General features: G+C 46.9%; 1 protein-coding gene across 1 annotated transcript; it reads left to right on the top strand.

Moving 5' to 3' along the window:
• Positions 1-4,641: 4,641 nt before the first annotated feature.
• LOC120793089 (acidic proline-rich protein PRP25-like) lies at positions 4,642-5,132 on the top strand. Its single transcript, XM_040132776.1, has 2 exons — positions 4,642-4,663; positions 4,705-5,132. Exons 1-2 carry the CDS (start codon positions 4,642-4,644, stop codon positions 5,130-5,132), a joined length of 450 nt encoding a protein of 149 aa, XP_039988710.1.
• Positions 5,133-18,025: the final 12,893 nt, after the last annotated feature.

Raw genomic sequence — 18,025 nt, 5'->3', positions numbered from 1 at the left:
GTGTGCCTTCGCATCAGCTGCACATTTAGAGCAGCTGCTGAACAAAGCAAATTCAACGTAAAATAGCAGATTTCTTTACTTTAAAAAGTCCAAAACCAACTAAAAAGAAGGCTCTGTGGGGAAAAAGGGACACAAGGTTGAGGCTGCATGTTATCTCTACATTCACAGGTGCATTTATGCAAAATTTACACGGGTTTTTTTACGCCGTCTGGCAGCTTTTCCTCCGTAACTCCAGTGTTTCTCTGGTGCTTTCAGGCGTCCTCTTGTGCACACAGAGCTGAAACTAAGCAGCCATCAGCCCATCGAGGTGAAGAGGTAAAAACAAGAGGAAGCACTGACAGACAGGATGCACATCTGCCAGGTCTGAGACCAGGTAGCGTTGTTGAATAAAACACCACAAACTAACGAAACCATCAGCCCGAACAAGTTGCGCCTGATAGTTTTAAGATTTTTCTTTCCCCTTTTTGAGCAGGTCAGCAGCAGCTGAGCTCGTTGCAGGTCTTGACCTTATGGATCATGCTGTTATTTCCACACAGGTTTCAGTTTTAACTACAGAAAACGTGATTCTGCATCTTGCACTTCTTTTCGTAACAGCGTGGACATCCATGGTAAAATAACCAAGTTTTCTTTCCCTTCAGTCCTGCAGAGCTTTTTGCAGATGTGGTATGAAAACATAAATGAAAATCCGCAAAAGCACTAATTAAACAGAGAGTCATGATTCAGCAAACAGCTGCCAGTATTTCTATAGCTGACTGTAATTGACAGTGTTGTTGGGAAACCGTTTTCTCTCTGCCTGGATTCCCTCGAGGTCGTCCGCATTAACCGACTGCACTTTGAGAGTGAGCCTGAAATTTCAGCCTAAACAAAAGACCCATTTGGTAGGTTTACTCCTAAATCTTGAAGGGCACTTCACTCGGACACACCATCCGGGTCACTCAGACCTCTCTCCTGTAATGTCCTGTAATGACTTCGGTGATCCATTAAAATTCAAACATAAGGGTCTGCCCATTTAGACAAAGAAACAGGATGAGGAAACCTGTCAGCAGCCTCTACAGAGGGGCACAGGAGGAGGAATTATTTCAGGGGCCCAGGCTAAAAGTAAGTAAAACTCCCTTTCAACTCTCCTGCCTGACGCATCAGTAGAAGGGACAAACGACTGCGTTGGACTGCGAGAAGCCTGTGGACGTGAAAACATCCAGTGACGGAGCTGCTGCATTCACTGCTGACAGGCGTCTGATGAAGCCGGAATATTTCCGACCAATGGCTGTGACAAAGCCCTCTAGTACTATTGAATGGTCACTAATGTGCCGAGCGTTGAAAGAAAATTTCAGTGAGGGGTAACACCTCACCATTCGTTGCTCTCTACCTTAGACAACAGGAGGTAGCGAACTGAGCCCGGTCACTGTGGAGAGTTCAAGTCCTCTTCAACAACGAGACTCTGACCCTCCAGTCTTGCCTCCTGTGGAAATAGGACACGATCAAGGTCCGCGATTAGGAACCGCGCAGTTCACTGATGAACGCACAGCAGGCAGTCACACACACATCCAAGGCTCCACTGAGAAACTGGGAAACACAATTAGTCCCCACCCTCCTCACGCATGTGTGTGTATAATGTACAGAGTCACTATCACTAATGAATGAAAGCGTGAGCAGCATTTTTGTGGTAGTTGCTGGAGATGGAGCTGATCTGATCTACTTTATAAAAACTTTGTTTTGCAGTTCAGTGAGAATATTTCAGCCACATTATAAAATATAAATCAACATGTAACTCAGTCACAAGCAGAGTCCGTGTCTGGAAACAGCAGCAGAATTTCAAGTTTGTATTCTGCTTAAAAAGAGTTGAGATGTTCCCACTGCATTTTTAACAACTACAGACCAAAAGAGAATTTTTCTCACTCGTGTTTTAAATCCCAACATATTTCCCCACTGACCCCCAGTGCTATCTGGAAATTTTCTTCAGGGAGCGCCTGCAGTCTGAAGCTGAGACCGAGCGACAGAGCAAAAAAACGCTGACACTTCTGAAAAGCAGAGAAATCCCGTTTAACGCCATCGACTACTCTGAGGTGTTCTGTCCATGCGAGAGTTTCTGTGAAGTGTTCAGAACAACCGGCTCATTGCCCCGTTTCGATCAGTTAGGTGTGGCTCCCTGTCCCGGTCACGACCCTCCTCTGCCCTTCCACTGTGAGTGAGGTGTGCTTCTTGTTTGTGTCTGTGTCTTTGGGCTCTTGTCTGTCTCTCTGTTTCTTTTCCCTTCCCTCCTTGCCCGCTGGCTCGCTCTCCCTTCGCACCTGCCCGTCGTCTGAAACCAACGCACCTGGCTGTGCTGGAGCAGTCACCACTTCACCACTGGAACCCAGCACCGACAGCCGGTCCCCAACCGGGTCGTCGTGCCACCCGCGGTCTGTCGATGTGCCACGCTTCCGGCCCTGCCCAACACCTGTTCCCAGTGTCTGTAGGATCACCGTCCAGCCAGCTCGCATCCTCTGATCCCCTCTTCCAAGCCCGACCCCCACCACCACATTTCTCCCCCTCACTTTGGCCCCGGACCCCAGCCCGTCACCGTCTCATCATCCCTGCCTGAGTTGTATTAAAAGACGTGACAGTTGTTGAACAAGTTATGTTTACTGCTCCTCAAAAAGAAACAAACGGCTGTGCTTATTTAAAACTCTTTGTAATTTACAGTGTTGATGGGAAAACGATTCTTTTTTCTGCTTCAGTTCACTTGAGGTTTTCTCACGAAATAGCCGAAGACCAGTCTGACAGCTTTGGAACCACAGAACCGGGAGACTGGACTCAGCTGAGCCAAAAATGAAGCCTGCATGATGATGCCTGTGGGGGAATGAAGCCAAGTTGACACCCAAACCCTGGGTCAGCGTGTAATTCGTTTTATGACAGCGCACAAGATACGCTCTGACATCTGGGGGGGGGGGGTCTTTTCAAAACAGAGAAGGACTTCTTCAGCCACACACTCACATCACCCAAAGACACTCACCGAGCACTTGATGGGGAACGCCCATGATAACACTGGCTACAGCCTCCCTTCGTGGCCTGGACTCCTCAAGATAAAGGAGGTGATCGGCTGGGAAAACAGGAGGAGGAGGGACAAAGAGGAGAGGAAACAAGGAGAAGACATGAGGGGGAACAGGACAGATGCATCTGTGGGCTCTACATGATGTACTGTGATTACTGACTTCGAAGGCACAACGGCAGCTTCTGTTCGCTCTCTCGGGCCTTTTACCTCCACACTGGTTCTGATGCCAGTGAGGAAATAATCAGTACATCTACCGGAACTCCACATAATACTCGTCCTCGTGTCTCTTTGTCTCAATACGCACAGAGAGATTAGTGGCGACTGGAGAGGACGGTTTGTGTTGACACTGAATCACTGAACTGGAAAAAAAAATATTTTGAATATCTGAATGAAATAGTCAGGAGCAAGGCAGAGAGCAGAGATATTACATCAAATCTGTGTCAAATGCAAATGTATGCTGTTTAAAGGGAGGGTCGGCTGCAGCCAATCCCTTTCCACGGGTACACACACGCACTGAGACGAGGACAAATTAAATGTGAGCGTTCTGCTGCGCTCAGTAATCGCACCCCGCAAGCTTCAAGCCACTACGTGAGTTGCACGCGAACCCTTTTACTGGACATCCTCCAGTTCTGTGACTCCGACCGGTTTTTACAACTGCTGTTAATGTCTAAAAATGTCCTCACCTACACTCAGCGTTTGTCGCTGGACGTTCGGTGACGTGATGCAACTCTGTCTACAGCAAACATGCCTTGAAACGTAGTGGTGGTGTTTTATTTATGAAATAGCTTCTAATGAGCATTAGTGGGGAACAACCGTCAAAGAGCAGATCTGCCAAGTCGCAAAATGTCTGCGAGGCGTTCACAGACAACGCGTTTCATTTGCTCTTCCTAACTCCGTCCACTCTTGCGCTACGATATCCCAGCGACCGAAGCACGATTAGACTTTTCTAGGGTTCAGATGTTTTCCCGGGGCTTGTTTGCGGGCTCACTGAACCAAAACTACAATCCTTCTCTGACTTAAACCAGCGCTTTGTGTGTCCTGCCGGACTGTCACACGCCGGACTGTCACATCTGCCCAGGTGTACTCCCATCACCCGGAGCGGCGCGCGGATGGATTTTTTGACGGCCCACGTTTTTCTGTATGAAACTGCCAATCAGATTTATTTACATAGTAATCGCAGCTGCCAGAACCGGATCGTTCTGGATCGTTCTGGACCACTTTAACCCCGTTTTATGAGCATAATTCATGTAGGTTTAAAGGTGATAATAAGACGAGACAAGTTCTTGCTATTATACATACTAGAGCAGTGTTAAACGCTTATCTATGTGTTTTCCTGTAAACTAAGGTTGGCCATTGCTCACCTGTCGATACCTGAAAGCTGAACCGTTACTTACCTGTTTCTTACCTGTTACTTACCTGTAATCCCTGTAGAAGAAAGAAATTTAATTGCGAAAATACCTTGGAAATCCAGGAGAGAAAACCTGGGAAGAGAGAATTCAGATTAGTATAGATAGCGATGCGTGTTTCAGTGTCCATTATTTTCAGGTCTAGTTGGTCATCGAGGTAGGAAGTGTAAAAACCAGTAGAGCAGAAGAAGGCGTCAGGACGTGATGGGTGAGGTGAAGAACGCAGGTGGCAGAGAGCAGAAAACTGTATCTTCATATTTCCAACAGAAATAAAATGTGTTGAGGGGAGCCTCAACCAGAGGAAGCCTCAACCAGAGGGAGACTCAACCAGAGGGAGCCTCGGGAGCCTCAACCAGAGGGAGCCTCAGCCAGAGGGAGCCTCAATCAGCGGGAGCCTCAGCCAGAGGGAGCCTCAACCAGAGGGAGCCTCAACCAGAGGAAGCCTCAACCAGAGGAAGCCTCAACCAGAGGGAGCCTCGGGAGCCTCAACCAGAGGGAGCCTCAACCAGAGGGAGCCTCAACCAGAGGGAGCCTCAACCAGAGGGAGCCTCGGGAGCCTCAACCAGAGGGAGCCTCAACCAGAGGGAGCCTCAGCCAGAAGAAGTCTCAATCAGAGGGAGCCTCAACCAGAGGGAGACTCAACCAGAGGGAGCCTCAACCAGAGGGAGCCTCAACCAGAGGAAGCCTCAACCTAGAAAGAACAGCTGCGCAGTGACCAGAGATCAGAGCAAGCCACCACCACCAGAGGCGAGGCACCTCATCTGCTCATCCATCCAAACCAGCGCCCCCCAGCGAAGAGCCACCACTGCAGCAGGCGCCTCTAGTAGTGACGCAGGGTCAAGGGCCTCCTCTGGAAGCGGACCTGCTCTCTGCCCCTGCTCTTCCTCCCCCCCCCCTACTGTATCATTGGGACCGGTCACCCGCAGCAGAGTTGCAGTTTGAGCAAAAACCCGTGGTCGTGCCAGGAGAGACCTGGCACCAGTTTGAGCCCAAACCGTGGTCTGTGCCTGGACTTAATCCAAGCTTTCCCACAGTGCACAATTTATTTTTCCAGCATTGAATTGTTACAGCTCTGAAAGACACGGACAGACGGCGTCAGATCTCAGGAGACAGTGTGCGACGTCTGGGTGAGCCTGGACCACCGGCGCCTGTTATGGTCTAATCTGGAGGATTTGTTGAACTAAATATGCAGCCTTTAGCTCAGCTGGTCCCCCTCGTGTAGTACCATTACGCTCACAACAAACCCCGGGGCCGTTCTGAAGGTACTTCCAGAAACCTGAAAGACTTTTTCTGGCAGTCTCATGGATCATGAGTCAGTCTGCTGTGCTCAAAGATTTTGAACCCCTAAATTGTGACCGTGTTTTGTTTTTTTCCAATCTAAACATTGATGGTAGCTGCTCAACTCAACTCTTGCTCAACTCGTACAAAATGAAGCTTAATGAAAAAAAAATGCTATGAAGTTACATCTGTCTATACTGACATTGTTTTTATGTTTAAATAATAGTTCAAGACTAGTAGTAGAATTTTTCTATTTTTTCAAGCAAGAACAAATATCACTTAATTAATAATAATTCATTTTGCTTATTATCACTAATATAGCAAAGGTTACTGTGATGTTTCATTCTTAGGACCAATGTCAGCACAAATGCAAAGGCAAAACACAGAGTGTGGTGTTGGTATATGATAAGAGACCTGACACACACAACAGTGAGAGCAGCAACTAGAAAACAGCTGTTTTCTGTCTGGTCCTTTTCAGCTAATCCACCGTTTTATGGTCCCGGTGTTGTTGTTGTTGTTGGACCTGTTCAGACGTTGTGTTGTTGAAGCTTGAATAAGCCTGAATCAGCTCTAATAGCCGCTGCGGTGGTTTCAGCGTTATTGCTCTTTAAGCCTTCGTGTTTGGTCGGGTTTAAAGCCTCCACTCTGAATACATTTATTTTCATTTTGTGAAATAAAATTGAATGGCTGTCAAGCTAGCTCCTGTGTGGACTGTGACTTAATGACCAAAGGAGAAATGTGGCCCCTCTTACCACCTCTGGATCTGCTGGACTTTCCCAGAGTCCTCCAGAACCTTCTAAGGCTCGATAGCTGTGCAGATTCGATTCGATTCGACTGAAGCCAGATGTGAAGTAGTTTGGTGTATAGTGCTGCTGGAAGATGTGTCTTTGTTGGAGGATGTATAAATCAAACACAGGTAACAGACACACACAGACAATGTGTGTTTGAAGCTGTTTGGTACATTTAATATGTAGTTTTTACACTTAGGGTTAAAGAAGCGTAAGAGTTGTGTCAAGTGTTAATACGTGTTTTCACAAGTGTAACCCTGTTCTATCAGAGGCCCTGAATCAGCCTCCTGCCCTTCATACACTACACGAGTCCTACATGAACACACTCATTTCTGTTTTTGTCACAGTGAGACTTTCTGTATTTCCTGTTTTGTTCTGGCTTTTTCTCACCCGTTTTGTTGTGGGCAGGTCTCGTTTAGAAACTGCCGATCTCCCGAATTTCCGTGTTGTGTTGGGTAATTTGCTTTATATGTCCAGTCCACCTCTCGGATGTATTAAGGGGGCCGGATACGGCGCCCCCCCCTCAGCCTCGCTGCCAATTTCTCGTGTCTGCACGGCGCAGAGAAACTCTAACGCTCGGCGACTCAGGCATCACATCTGCACAAAAAAGTGTAGGAACGACTTGTCGCAGTATAGGTGGGGTTACGTGCCAGACTGGAGTCTCGGCTGTTTGCTGGGCAACTGGTTCTGACCAAGAAGCACTCCAGCATATGAGTCCACATAAAAGGCCATATGTCATTTTTATACTACGGCTTTTGCATCATTTTTCTTTTTTCTTTCTGTGAACAATTTCTAGACCAAAACGGTCAGTTATGGGCTGCGACCCCTTTCACATTATACACGGTCATTTCCTCCCCTTATGATATAAAACGCTGATTAGAGCAGCCTTAAAAGGATTCGCCCGGATCATGCATTCGTGTTCAGTTGCATATTTAAAAGATCCCCTCCGGGCATGTTTTAAGGGATATAAAAGTGTGTCTGATATGGTTTTCCACAAAAAGTTATTACAATAACATCTCCTCCTTCTGCCTCATCGAGAAACCCAGAATCTTTGAATATGTAAATGTTCTTCACGTTAGAAGTTGAACAGCTGGACACCAGATGTTTCCATCTCACTGAAACAGTCCAGCCTCAGTGTTCGTGACCTGGTAGCTTCAAGTTTCCACATGGCGCTGTGTCAGTTTCATGCTGGACCCTGTTTGGCTCCAAACTGGCTGTGGGGTCATAAATCCTGCACGTACATCCAGGTGTTAAACTGGGATTTGAGCTGAGCGCAGAGAAACCGTCCTCCCTCAGCAGATGAATGTGAAAACAAACTCCGGGCCTTCATCAGTTCTGCACGGTGAAGCTCAGACATCACGGTCAGACAACAAGACAAAACCGTTGTGCTGGCTGCATATACAGTGAGTAGAGACGGTGGATGCGTGGATGAACGTTGGTGGAGGCACAAGAGAGGAGAACTAGGACGCACGGTGGATTTTATATTTTCTCCTCCGGGTGCTGTCAGATCTGCAGATGACACAGACGCGCAGCAACCACAACTGTAACCTGACAGAGGACAGCACCGCGCTAAACGGCCCAGATTCACGCGAGGCCTGAAGCTCCAGGGAGCCGAGAAGCTGAGGCGGCTTCGTTGTGGATTTACAGGACGTGACGGGAGACCGGACACGAATAATCTCAGAGGGGACTGGAAACAACCAGTTGGACCTGTCCTGGGAGACGACTAGTATCCAGCTGAAGAGGATGAGCAAGGCTTGACATTTTGAGAATAAAGGTTAAGGATTAAGCTGCAGCACTTTGTGAGTCATCCGCCATGTGCCGGGGTAATGTGAATAGATCTAATTGATCATTTCCATGTCCGTATCCACTGGCACGCAACAAAGTGGATGGCGCTCAGTGCCGCTCTGAGGAGGCGAGCGACACCCGAGAAATCTCTTCCCGAGTTGTTTGGGTGGTCGTGTCGAAAAGGCCCGCGGCACGATAATAAAAAGCGGCTGCCGTAACCCCGGCAAAGAGGGTGACATTCAGAAGTGAGTCGGCTGGCATCTCGGAGCTAATGAAGTGGACACCTTCACATTTAATCAGAGTTTATTAGTAGAGTCCGGAGGGTAGAGGCTTGCGTTTGGAAGAACATCTGCGAAGAGTCTCTGATGCGCTCGTGAGATCTGTGCTGATAGTGTGGCCTTAATTGCTCTGTCATTACTTGTGGAAACACATAAATAACGTTTCTCTGCTTTTGCTGGTTCCCTGTTAAGAGCTGCAGGCAGAGAGGGACAATCATCTTCATTAGTAGCCTTCTTGAATTCCCATTTCACAAAGGTCACATCGGTTGGAGGTGAATAATTTTTTGTAGGCAAACAATGAGGAAAGAACCTGGCGACTAGACTTAATTGAAATGAAGCAAGGCAAGTTTATTTGCATAGCACGTCTCATACTCGGAGGCATTTCAAAGTGCTTTACGTGATGTATTAAAAACATGAAAAAAGAAAGAAAAACAACATAAAAGCATAGCAAAACATTGAAATGCAAATGAAAATAGCAGAAACCTTTCTAAAGGAAATTAAAAAGTTAGGAACCGAGACAAAGAAGCATCTTCGTTTCACCCAAGCCCGTGAAAATGGTAGTGAGGACAGGATCCTAGACGGTGTAGGTGGCGGAGGGAAGCCTGCCTGATGGGTGATGTGTGAGTGGTGGGTGTGTGGTCGACAGGAAGATTGTCATTAGCCAGGTTTCTTTACAAATGTGCCACGAAATCGGCAAAAGAAAAAGCAAGTGAACGCGTTTCCATCCACTGCCGTTATACAAGTATTAGGATGTTGCAAGCTATTCCAGTCATGTCACGTGCTGTGAGCGAGGACTCTGCCTGATGTATGACGGTGCCGGCTGCCCATTTCCACCCAGACCCAGGCTTTGACATGTTCGTCCCTGGAGTCCCGCCAGGTCGCGATGAGCCTGCACTTAGCTACTGTGAACTCCTGCACCACAGAGGACGGGGGAAGCTGTGACTGGCCGGACCTTAAGCACGGGCCAACTGACGCGAAGCTGGGGGGGATTGGAAGCCACTAAGGGAAGTGTTTATTTATTTATCTTCCTCTCCTTCCCCTCCACCGCTGTCAACGGCACATCATACACTGTCAGCAGCCACATTAACCTTGGCAGCAAGCCGTGCTGGTAAAGCCGTGCTTTGAACTTTCCAGGCCAACCACATTTGTTGATGTCCTTCAGCCAGTCCTCTGTTTGTTTTCCAGTGCTGAGGATGTTGTCTTTGTCTGAGAGAGTTTTATCAAACCGATTCCCCAGACACTTGATTGGATTTTCTTCAGTTGATGGGATTGTGTCCCCTTGAACCTGCAGCTTGAACCTGTTAGTCGTTTTCCCTTGTTTGATCACCAGGCTCCTAGATTTGCTGGCACTGAAAGTCATCCTGGCCCATGTGGCCGTTCTGTCCAGTTGCACCAGGACCCATCTTGCCCGGATATCTGTTGGAGTGGTGACGGAAAAGTCGTCCGCGAAGCCCCTGATAGCTGGTTGTTGGGCTCCTGAGCCGGTTTTCGGCCCTGTAGTTTCATTTCCAGCTGCTGTTACAATTCTTTTCTCCACTGACTGCCGATCGCGGCCCGATGTCACTGAAGTAACTGCTGATCGTGCTCCTGACGCGGGTTGGGGTGTGGTGGCGATTTGCTGCCACCTGGATCCGGTTGTGTGGGACGGAGCCATAAGCACTGGCTAGACATTCGGGAGCAGCCTGACAACGCTGTGTTGTCGGCCAACCCTAAAAAAGACCAAGATCACGCATGTCTCACTAAAACATCAGCTGATGGTCAGGTGGATAAAAAGCTATAAATTGGATTAGCACATGTATACTCCCGGTCCTCCATCGTTGAATTTCCTGCCTGACAGAATGAGATATTTTTATTCAAACCCATATCACTGGCAGCCCATTTTGATACCGCCCCCCACTCCACAGAATGACCTCCCCTGTTTTAGGCCGGATGGTGAATGGATGTTTTTCCCGCCTGGCAGACCGGCATAGCCCACTTTAGAGTCCTTTTCATTCGTCTTTGGGCTCCTCCTGAGAGAGCATTTGTCAGAGCACCCACTCCCAAAAAATTCTCTATGTCTCATTAAGTCCTGGCTACGAATGTTAGCAAACTGCCAGTGTTACAGCCAAATGGTTTTAACTGAGGAGTAACATTTTAATCGGGGTCTCCAGCTGTAAAGCCCATTTTAATAGTGGTTTTATTTTTATTGGCTGTTTACAGGATGTTAAGTAGACGCGTGTGAATTTGTCTTGGGCAGTAAGTCTCAGAAATAAGCTCTAAGTGGTTCACTAAGTATTCTGTGCTGCATGTGTGATATATAAAGTGTTTTGTTTGTACTGGCTGATAAAAAAATCACCTGTACTTTTCTGTGGGGAAAGAAAATCAATCACTAAAGGTTTTTGTTTTTTTTTTGTGAATGACTCATCCCTGTAAATTCCTCCAGACGAGCCTGTCACCAGCAACGTTTTCCAGATCCTCCTGGAGGATCCCGAGGCGTTCCAAGGCCAAATGGGATATGCAAGTTCTGGGTCTACCCCGGGGTCAACACCTCTATCTAAAAGGGTGGGATTCCAGGATTATATGTAGATGTATATGTGTATATATGTATATTTAGCACCAAAGTATCCGAATGACAAAACAGAAAATAACAAAGAGTACATTGAGAGCAAAAGCGCTAATTTATCATTAATCTTTACCCTCGCATCCATAGCATTTAGAAAGCATAAAACATTTTAGAAAAGACTTTAGATAAATAAGAACAAAGAATTACTACTCTTAATATCTGACGTCCATATTGTGTCATCCAAAAACCTCACTATTCGAGGAATAAGAAAAAGATAGTTGTTGGTATAACAGAACAGGCATAGTGGAAGGATTATTTGATACCTGGCTCCAAACCTTCAGAAGCTGTCAACAGCATGAATGTGCACTCGCTGGCAGACGTTTAACTGCTAAGATGGATGGTTATTGGGAAACGGGGCCCTGAACTTTTACCTCCAGGACGCTTGAGCCAGCAAATCATAAACCAAATTTCTCGTCAGAAACTTGTGGCACACATCAGACGCCGCTACGCATCCGTGTTGACAAGAATGACAGTGACAAAGAATCATAAAATATTTCTCCCAACACGCACATCTCAACAACACAACAACTTCACACGTGTTGTGTATCAGACCAAACGCCGACCGAAAGCCTTGTTGTTACAAACTTTTTAAAGAGAGCGGAGCAACCAGTGCCAGGTTTCTGTTGGGTTCCTGATGATGAATGGACCTGGGGCTCTTTGTAAACACAGCTTGCACTGTCAGGTTTAAGAATAATTGCCTGTTTTTCCCCAAACCAGATCTCACAGTAGATGTGAGGCTCTTGGCTGTAGGCCTGGGACTGTTTGATACCACGAAGCTGCTCAAATGAACCACGAAAGGAGTTTTCTCAGAAGAGTCGGGCTGAAACTTTTTTTTCCTTCTGACAGCCTGAGGTGCACACGGACCAGACATCCGTCAAACGCGCTGTGGTCATGTATTTTGTTGAAAGTGTGGGCTGTGACACATTTTATTCCAGATGTCTGACCAGCACTCTGCCTTTGGGATGGTCTTTGTTCCCCTCAGCCTGACATGCAGGCGCCAAGAAAAAGTCACAACAGAGAGGAAGTTGGATTCTTGCTGAAGTGCTGCTCACACTGGCTTTCTTCACACCGTGGGCTGCTATTATTGTGCCTCATGAGGCTGCTTGCGTCCTCTCACCTCAGTGTGTTATCACCATTCATAAGAAATGGAACCCAGACTGAAGGATCACTGCGTTGGCTGCTGAGCCGCACACTGCTGCCCGTTGAGATGTATTAATATATTCAAGGCTCTGTGTGTGTGGGGGGGTGGGTGTGTTGTTGCCCAGAGATGACAGCTCACTTGACATTTGATGGCGGCGACAGGATTATAGAACTGAACACCGTCACGTGCTGCTGCTTGCTCACTTCGGCTAGACTACCTTATTAACCACTGGAGGGGCTCAATCACTCTACACGGTGCAACTCGACATGACCTAATGTCATTTTAGGTTTTATGATCATGTGCATTGATTTTGTGGTGGTTGATACAGTTGGATGACTGTCTGCGGATAATCTGACCAAAACCAACACTCAGGTGCATCTGGTTCCTCTGAGCCATTTAGTTCCATTTTTCCCATAAACTATTAAAAACCCATGTGACATGTCCCTTCATCGCCGCGAACACACTGTAATTTATTCTGACTCAGTCGCACACACACCGTCCTGTTCCCCCAAATACTCACTAGAGCCTCAAATGTCGATTAATCCGCCGCTGAAAGTAGTCCCCAACAAATGCGCTATTACTTCCTGTTTGTCTGATGAAAACTACAGTGAGCAGCTGTTTCGGGAAGATTACTGAGCCTTTTTTTAAACATTAAACTATATATTTGTGAGGTGTTTTTGAAGGTTTATGTCTGGGAAGATCAAATCACAAAGTGTTAATATAAACTAAACTAAAATAAATAAAATGGCCGCCATGTGGTGTGTGTGTGTGTGTGTTTAAGTTTCTTTACTATGACGAAGACGAGTGCGCAGACAGAAATGTCGGCACGTCCCCAGACTGTTTGCAGCTTCTCTGTTAAAGAATCGCCTGTATTTGTGCAAAGACCTGCCGGTTGTGACAAACCCACACAATAATCCCCAAGTCTGCAACTCTACGGAGACTTTCACGCTCTTTAACCTTCTGGGTTTTGATTTTACCTCACATATAAAGTCTCTGATAAACCATCTGCACTACCTGCTCAGCAGAAACTACCTGGTGCCCAAAGCGGAAGACCCAGCTGCTAAAGAGCTAGAGATTTTTCTGGGGGGGTTGGTAGAGACCAAAAACAGAGTTAGAGGGAGTGGAAATTGGACTTAGATTCCACAGGGGGACACAGAGAGAACTCCGATAGGATCTAGTGTCAGCATCATCTTAAAATAAGTCAGTGAAAACGAAGTGGGGCTTAAGGCTGGGGGGCAAAGGGAGGGGGTAAGAAAGGGGCGAGAAATAGAGCGGAGAGTTGAAAGTGTTCGAAAATTGTGTCTTCATATTTCATGAGTTGGTGAGAAACTTAAGATTACACTCAGCAAATCTAATTATTTGCTGAGATGTATTTAATATACTTGACTGCTCTCCCCGGTCCAGCTGACGCAGTGAGTGCATGGCCTCGCTGCTTCTATGGCCTCATTAATCAGTGCGAGTTCGTTTTGAGGTGGAGAGAAACTTAGGATTTCCCTCCAGAAATTGGATTATTGCTGTGATACACCTTCGTGATGAAAAAGCGACACGTCATATACATTTTGAGTTTTAAGTTTAGTGTATAGATGTAGATGTTATGGCAAGTCATGAGGTATTTTGGTAAGTTTGGGCTCTGGGGGGACACGAAATGTCTCTCCTGGGTCCCGAGCAGAGAAGGTTTGGGAACCCCCGGTCAGCCCATCTCTGGCTCTTTCCCTGCCTTTTTTTAGACCTTTTGCCTGCCTCCCTCCGCCCTTTTGGACTTGGTCGCCTGTTTCCGATCGCCTCCCTGTTACTGAACGCTGTCTGCCTTGTTTTCCGCCGCCTGTCGAACTTCTCAGCCCAAATCTTGGTGAACTGAGCCGCTGCGGCACCAGCCCCGAGTGACGTGCGGAGACATGTCGGTGAGAGTCCTGGATCGTGACTCCGCCAGCCCGTGCGGTCTGACGCTGGTGAAGCCGATCCGGGCGGAGCTTCTGCAGGAGGCGACTGAGCCACAGCAGGGGTCCTGAGTCGGGTGGTAGAGGGTGGAGCTGAGGAGGTCTGTGAGCAGATTTCTGACTCCTAACACCTTTACACTCGGGCAAAACTACAGGACGGATCTCAGCGTGCCACACACCAAGTAGACAGACATGGAAAATTCCCAACTCGTGTGCTGACATACGTAGGTGCGACCATGGTTACCGAATGATTTACATTAAGATGTAAGTCAGGTATAGGTGCATATTATTTACCATAAGAGTCTGCTTGGTAGTGGACCAAGACCCTGATTTTCAGGTGGTCTCGGTCTGCACCAGGTTTGGACCGAGCCGAGGAGGTTGGGTGTTGAAGCACCCTCAGGCGCTGGAGTGCCCCTTGGACCGTGGTGGTTCTTTTTAAGAAGGGGCTATGGATTAGAGTCAATCCAGTCCCACAGCATATAAACAAACTAGTGCAGCTCTAATTGCTCAGTCGACTCTGAAACGTTGGGCATTGGGGAATGTGAAGGATGTTGCGTGGATAAAGTCAAAAAAGGCAGAAAGGCTGTTCAGGGCAAAGTTATTATTATTATTATTATTAGCGGAAAAGTACAGAATCAACACATTCGTGTTTTTAAAATGTGGATCCAACAGTGTCTAGTATGCAAGTGAATGAGACACAGACCCTATTACAACACACACACACACACACACACACACACACACACACACACACACACACACACACACACACACTGAGCTGAGAGAAACTACCAAATTACCCCACAGCGGAACCAAAGCAGCTGTCGTTATGCTCCTTTCCATTACTCCATTCCTGAAAAGAATATTTTGACACCACCGAATGCAAATCCCCTCTTCTCATCCCTCTTTAACCCAAGGCCTTCCGCGGGGCTCTCAGCCTCCTCCGTCAGAAGGGCCGATAATTCAGCAGAGCAGGGTCAGAGACCTCGCCCCGTACCAGCCTGAACCGCTGGGTGTGCCAGTGTTGAGGCTTTATTGTTGCTTGGCTTTGATCACAGACAAGGATTATATGGAAGCAGGCCCGGGCCACTGCAGAACACTTAGCTTAGCACTTTGGGCTGTTTGTTTCAGTGGCGAAAGCCGATTCAGATCATTAACTTCAGCAGCATTACCAGAACATTACTGTAAAAATACTCCGTCGCAAGTAAACGTGCTGCATCCAAATTGTAAAAGGATCTCCAGAAAGTAAAAGTATGGAAGTTTTATTAGCTGGTCGAGGTGGAGCTAGTTTTAACTATTCGATATACAGTTTGCTAGTTTAGTCTAGTGGTTCCCAGCCTAGGGGACCTGACCCTCCAAAGGGTCACAGGATAAATGTGAGGGTTCGTGAGATGATTGATGGGAGAGGAAAGAGGAAAAAACAAACTTCTGATTCACTGATCTTTTGTCAGTTTTTGGGCTTTTCTCTAATCTTTGATGGTTGTGAAGTATTGGACAAATTGAACAGTTCTTTAATGAAACCATGTGAGAAGCTGGAGGGAAAAGTGTCGTGGAAGTTCTTCATGCATGTTTGAGAATCGCTAGCTCTCTGAAGAACCAAAAACTCAGAGTGTTGAATCATCTCTGTTTTAAGGAGCACACAACAGCAATGTCGGTTGTTCTCCGGACTGGTTTGTCAGACTGGTCTGGATGTTCATGGTCTTTTACGGCCTGTGTTCGAGTGACTGTGGTCTTCCACTGTTCAATAAAACATTCAGTTGACTCCCAGCTGACTCTCCAGTTCACTGGCAGAGCAACAACAGTATGTTTCCTCCTTGCAGCTAAGCATTACGCGACATGAACGCTACCACCAGATCGGTACATGCAGGATCGGATCTAAGACGCTCATTTTCCACAAAAGGTCTATTTGGTGGAGCTGGTGCACACTGCTTTTTGTGAGAGGTCACGAGGCTAAAAGGGTCTGGAACAACCGGCTTAAGCTTTAACAATGCAGTGTACATCATAAGCTTACTATATGTTAGTGATATATTAGGCTGATACAGAGTCATTTACCAAAACGTTCAGTTTGGTAAATGACTCTGCCGATTGCCATGCTTGGTTTTGTACCAATAGTCAGGAAGATTCCCTCAGGACTTTGGGAATGTTTTCAAAACAGTACAAAGTACGATTTATGATAATTTTTTGAGAAAAAGGTGCCTTTACACCCGCGACTTGCAGGCAATCCTGAAAGTCTCAAATGTAAAAGTGAAGAATAAATGAGAGGCTACAACTCCCCTGTATTCTAGGTCGTTGACAAACATTTTCCAAAGCCTGTCGGCCGTATTTAGATTGGATTCCTTCATTCTAAGCGGCGATACATTTCAGAACAGCACGTGAATCAACTTGCAGAGACTCGAACCTTGCTAGCGACAGGTCGCGGTGAACGCTGGGTCCACTCCAAAGTCCATCTGGAACTGGGCCGGTCTGCGCCAGTGCGGTGAGGTGTGGTTTCCACTGCTTTAACTTCAGAATAAGAAACGGGAATGAACGATCAACAGCTGGAACACCTTTCACATGGCTGAATCCAGCTGGAAATTTTGTGCTGTTAATCGTAAACAAGCAAAATACAAATTGTCAGATAAACTCCAGTTTTCCCCTGAACGACGGCTCCATGTAGCCTAAAGGACAGTGATTATATACGTGTAAGTACAAGTTTCCCTCCTACCAGCTTACTTTGTTCTTTTACTCTAATGTCTAGTGCTCACTCTTAAGCCTTCGGAGTGTGTGGTGTCTATATGTCTGCTCTGTGTTGCACTGGGGTCCATGAGGAACGACATCTCCGTACGTAAGCCAAGCATATGTGGAAACGACAATAAACCTGAGCCTGAACTTCTCACAACCTAGCGACAAGTAGCTCTAAACAAGGCCCGTTGTAACGGCTTCAGCCAAAGGACCTGCTGTTTATCAGCTGAGACAGATTCAACAGATTGAGGCCTAACGGTGGCACCCAGTTGCTCACCTGTCAGGTTCAACAACTGGTGGTTGGACTGTGATGAAATGTGGTGCAGACGTTCATGTCCCCCTCAGGATGAATTCTAACAACGTCGGTGACTCCGGCGCCATCATCGGGTCAACATTTGCATTTTTCCAATTCTTTGCTTTATGTGCACACACCTGCAAAACGAATGACATTCCCACTGGCTTCAGCATGTTATCATTGTCCCTGTGAGCGTGCTAGCATGCTGACGTTAGCCTGTTAGCCTCACAGGGCTGCTAGCACGGCTACGGTCTCGTGTTAAGTGGCCTTATTGTCAGTGTCGGTGCAGTCGAGAGCAGGGGCTGTTACTTTAAATGTGAGAGACTGTAAAAAGAAATGACAAAAAAGAAATAATCAAGGCAACAAATTGACCCTGGTGGATTCCAACCTGCGGCAGATTTCAAGTCTCTCTAATGTGATTTTAATGGCGTCTTGATGTGAACTGAGACTGAGAAAAATCAGTCCAAATACTTTGAGGGTAAAAAGATGGAAATTTCTGACAACAGTTCTGTATTTGATATACTTGATATACTTTGATATAGGATTCTGCACGGCTCACAGATTACTCACCGCCTTAAACCCAGAATGATTCGAAGTCTGTCATTTTCCTGAATGAAAAAAAACCCCATTCAATCTTCAAACCGCTCAACAACTGAGTGGTGGCTGCAAATTTGACGAGTCAGGTGTGACCCTGGCTGAGGAGACTCTATAAGACTCGGTGTCTCTATACTGAGGGTAAACCTGCTCCCCTGCTTTGTGGTTT

This window comes from Xiphias gladius, chromosome 8, assembly GCF_016859285.1.
Source record: "Xiphias gladius isolate SHS-SW01 ecotype Sanya breed wild chromosome 8, ASM1685928v1, whole genome shotgun sequence".
Classification (NCBI taxonomy): domain Eukaryota; kingdom Metazoa; phylum Chordata; class Actinopteri; order Istiophoriformes; family Xiphiidae; genus Xiphias; species Xiphias gladius.
This window is presented reverse-complemented; position numbering and strand designations above follow the sequence as displayed.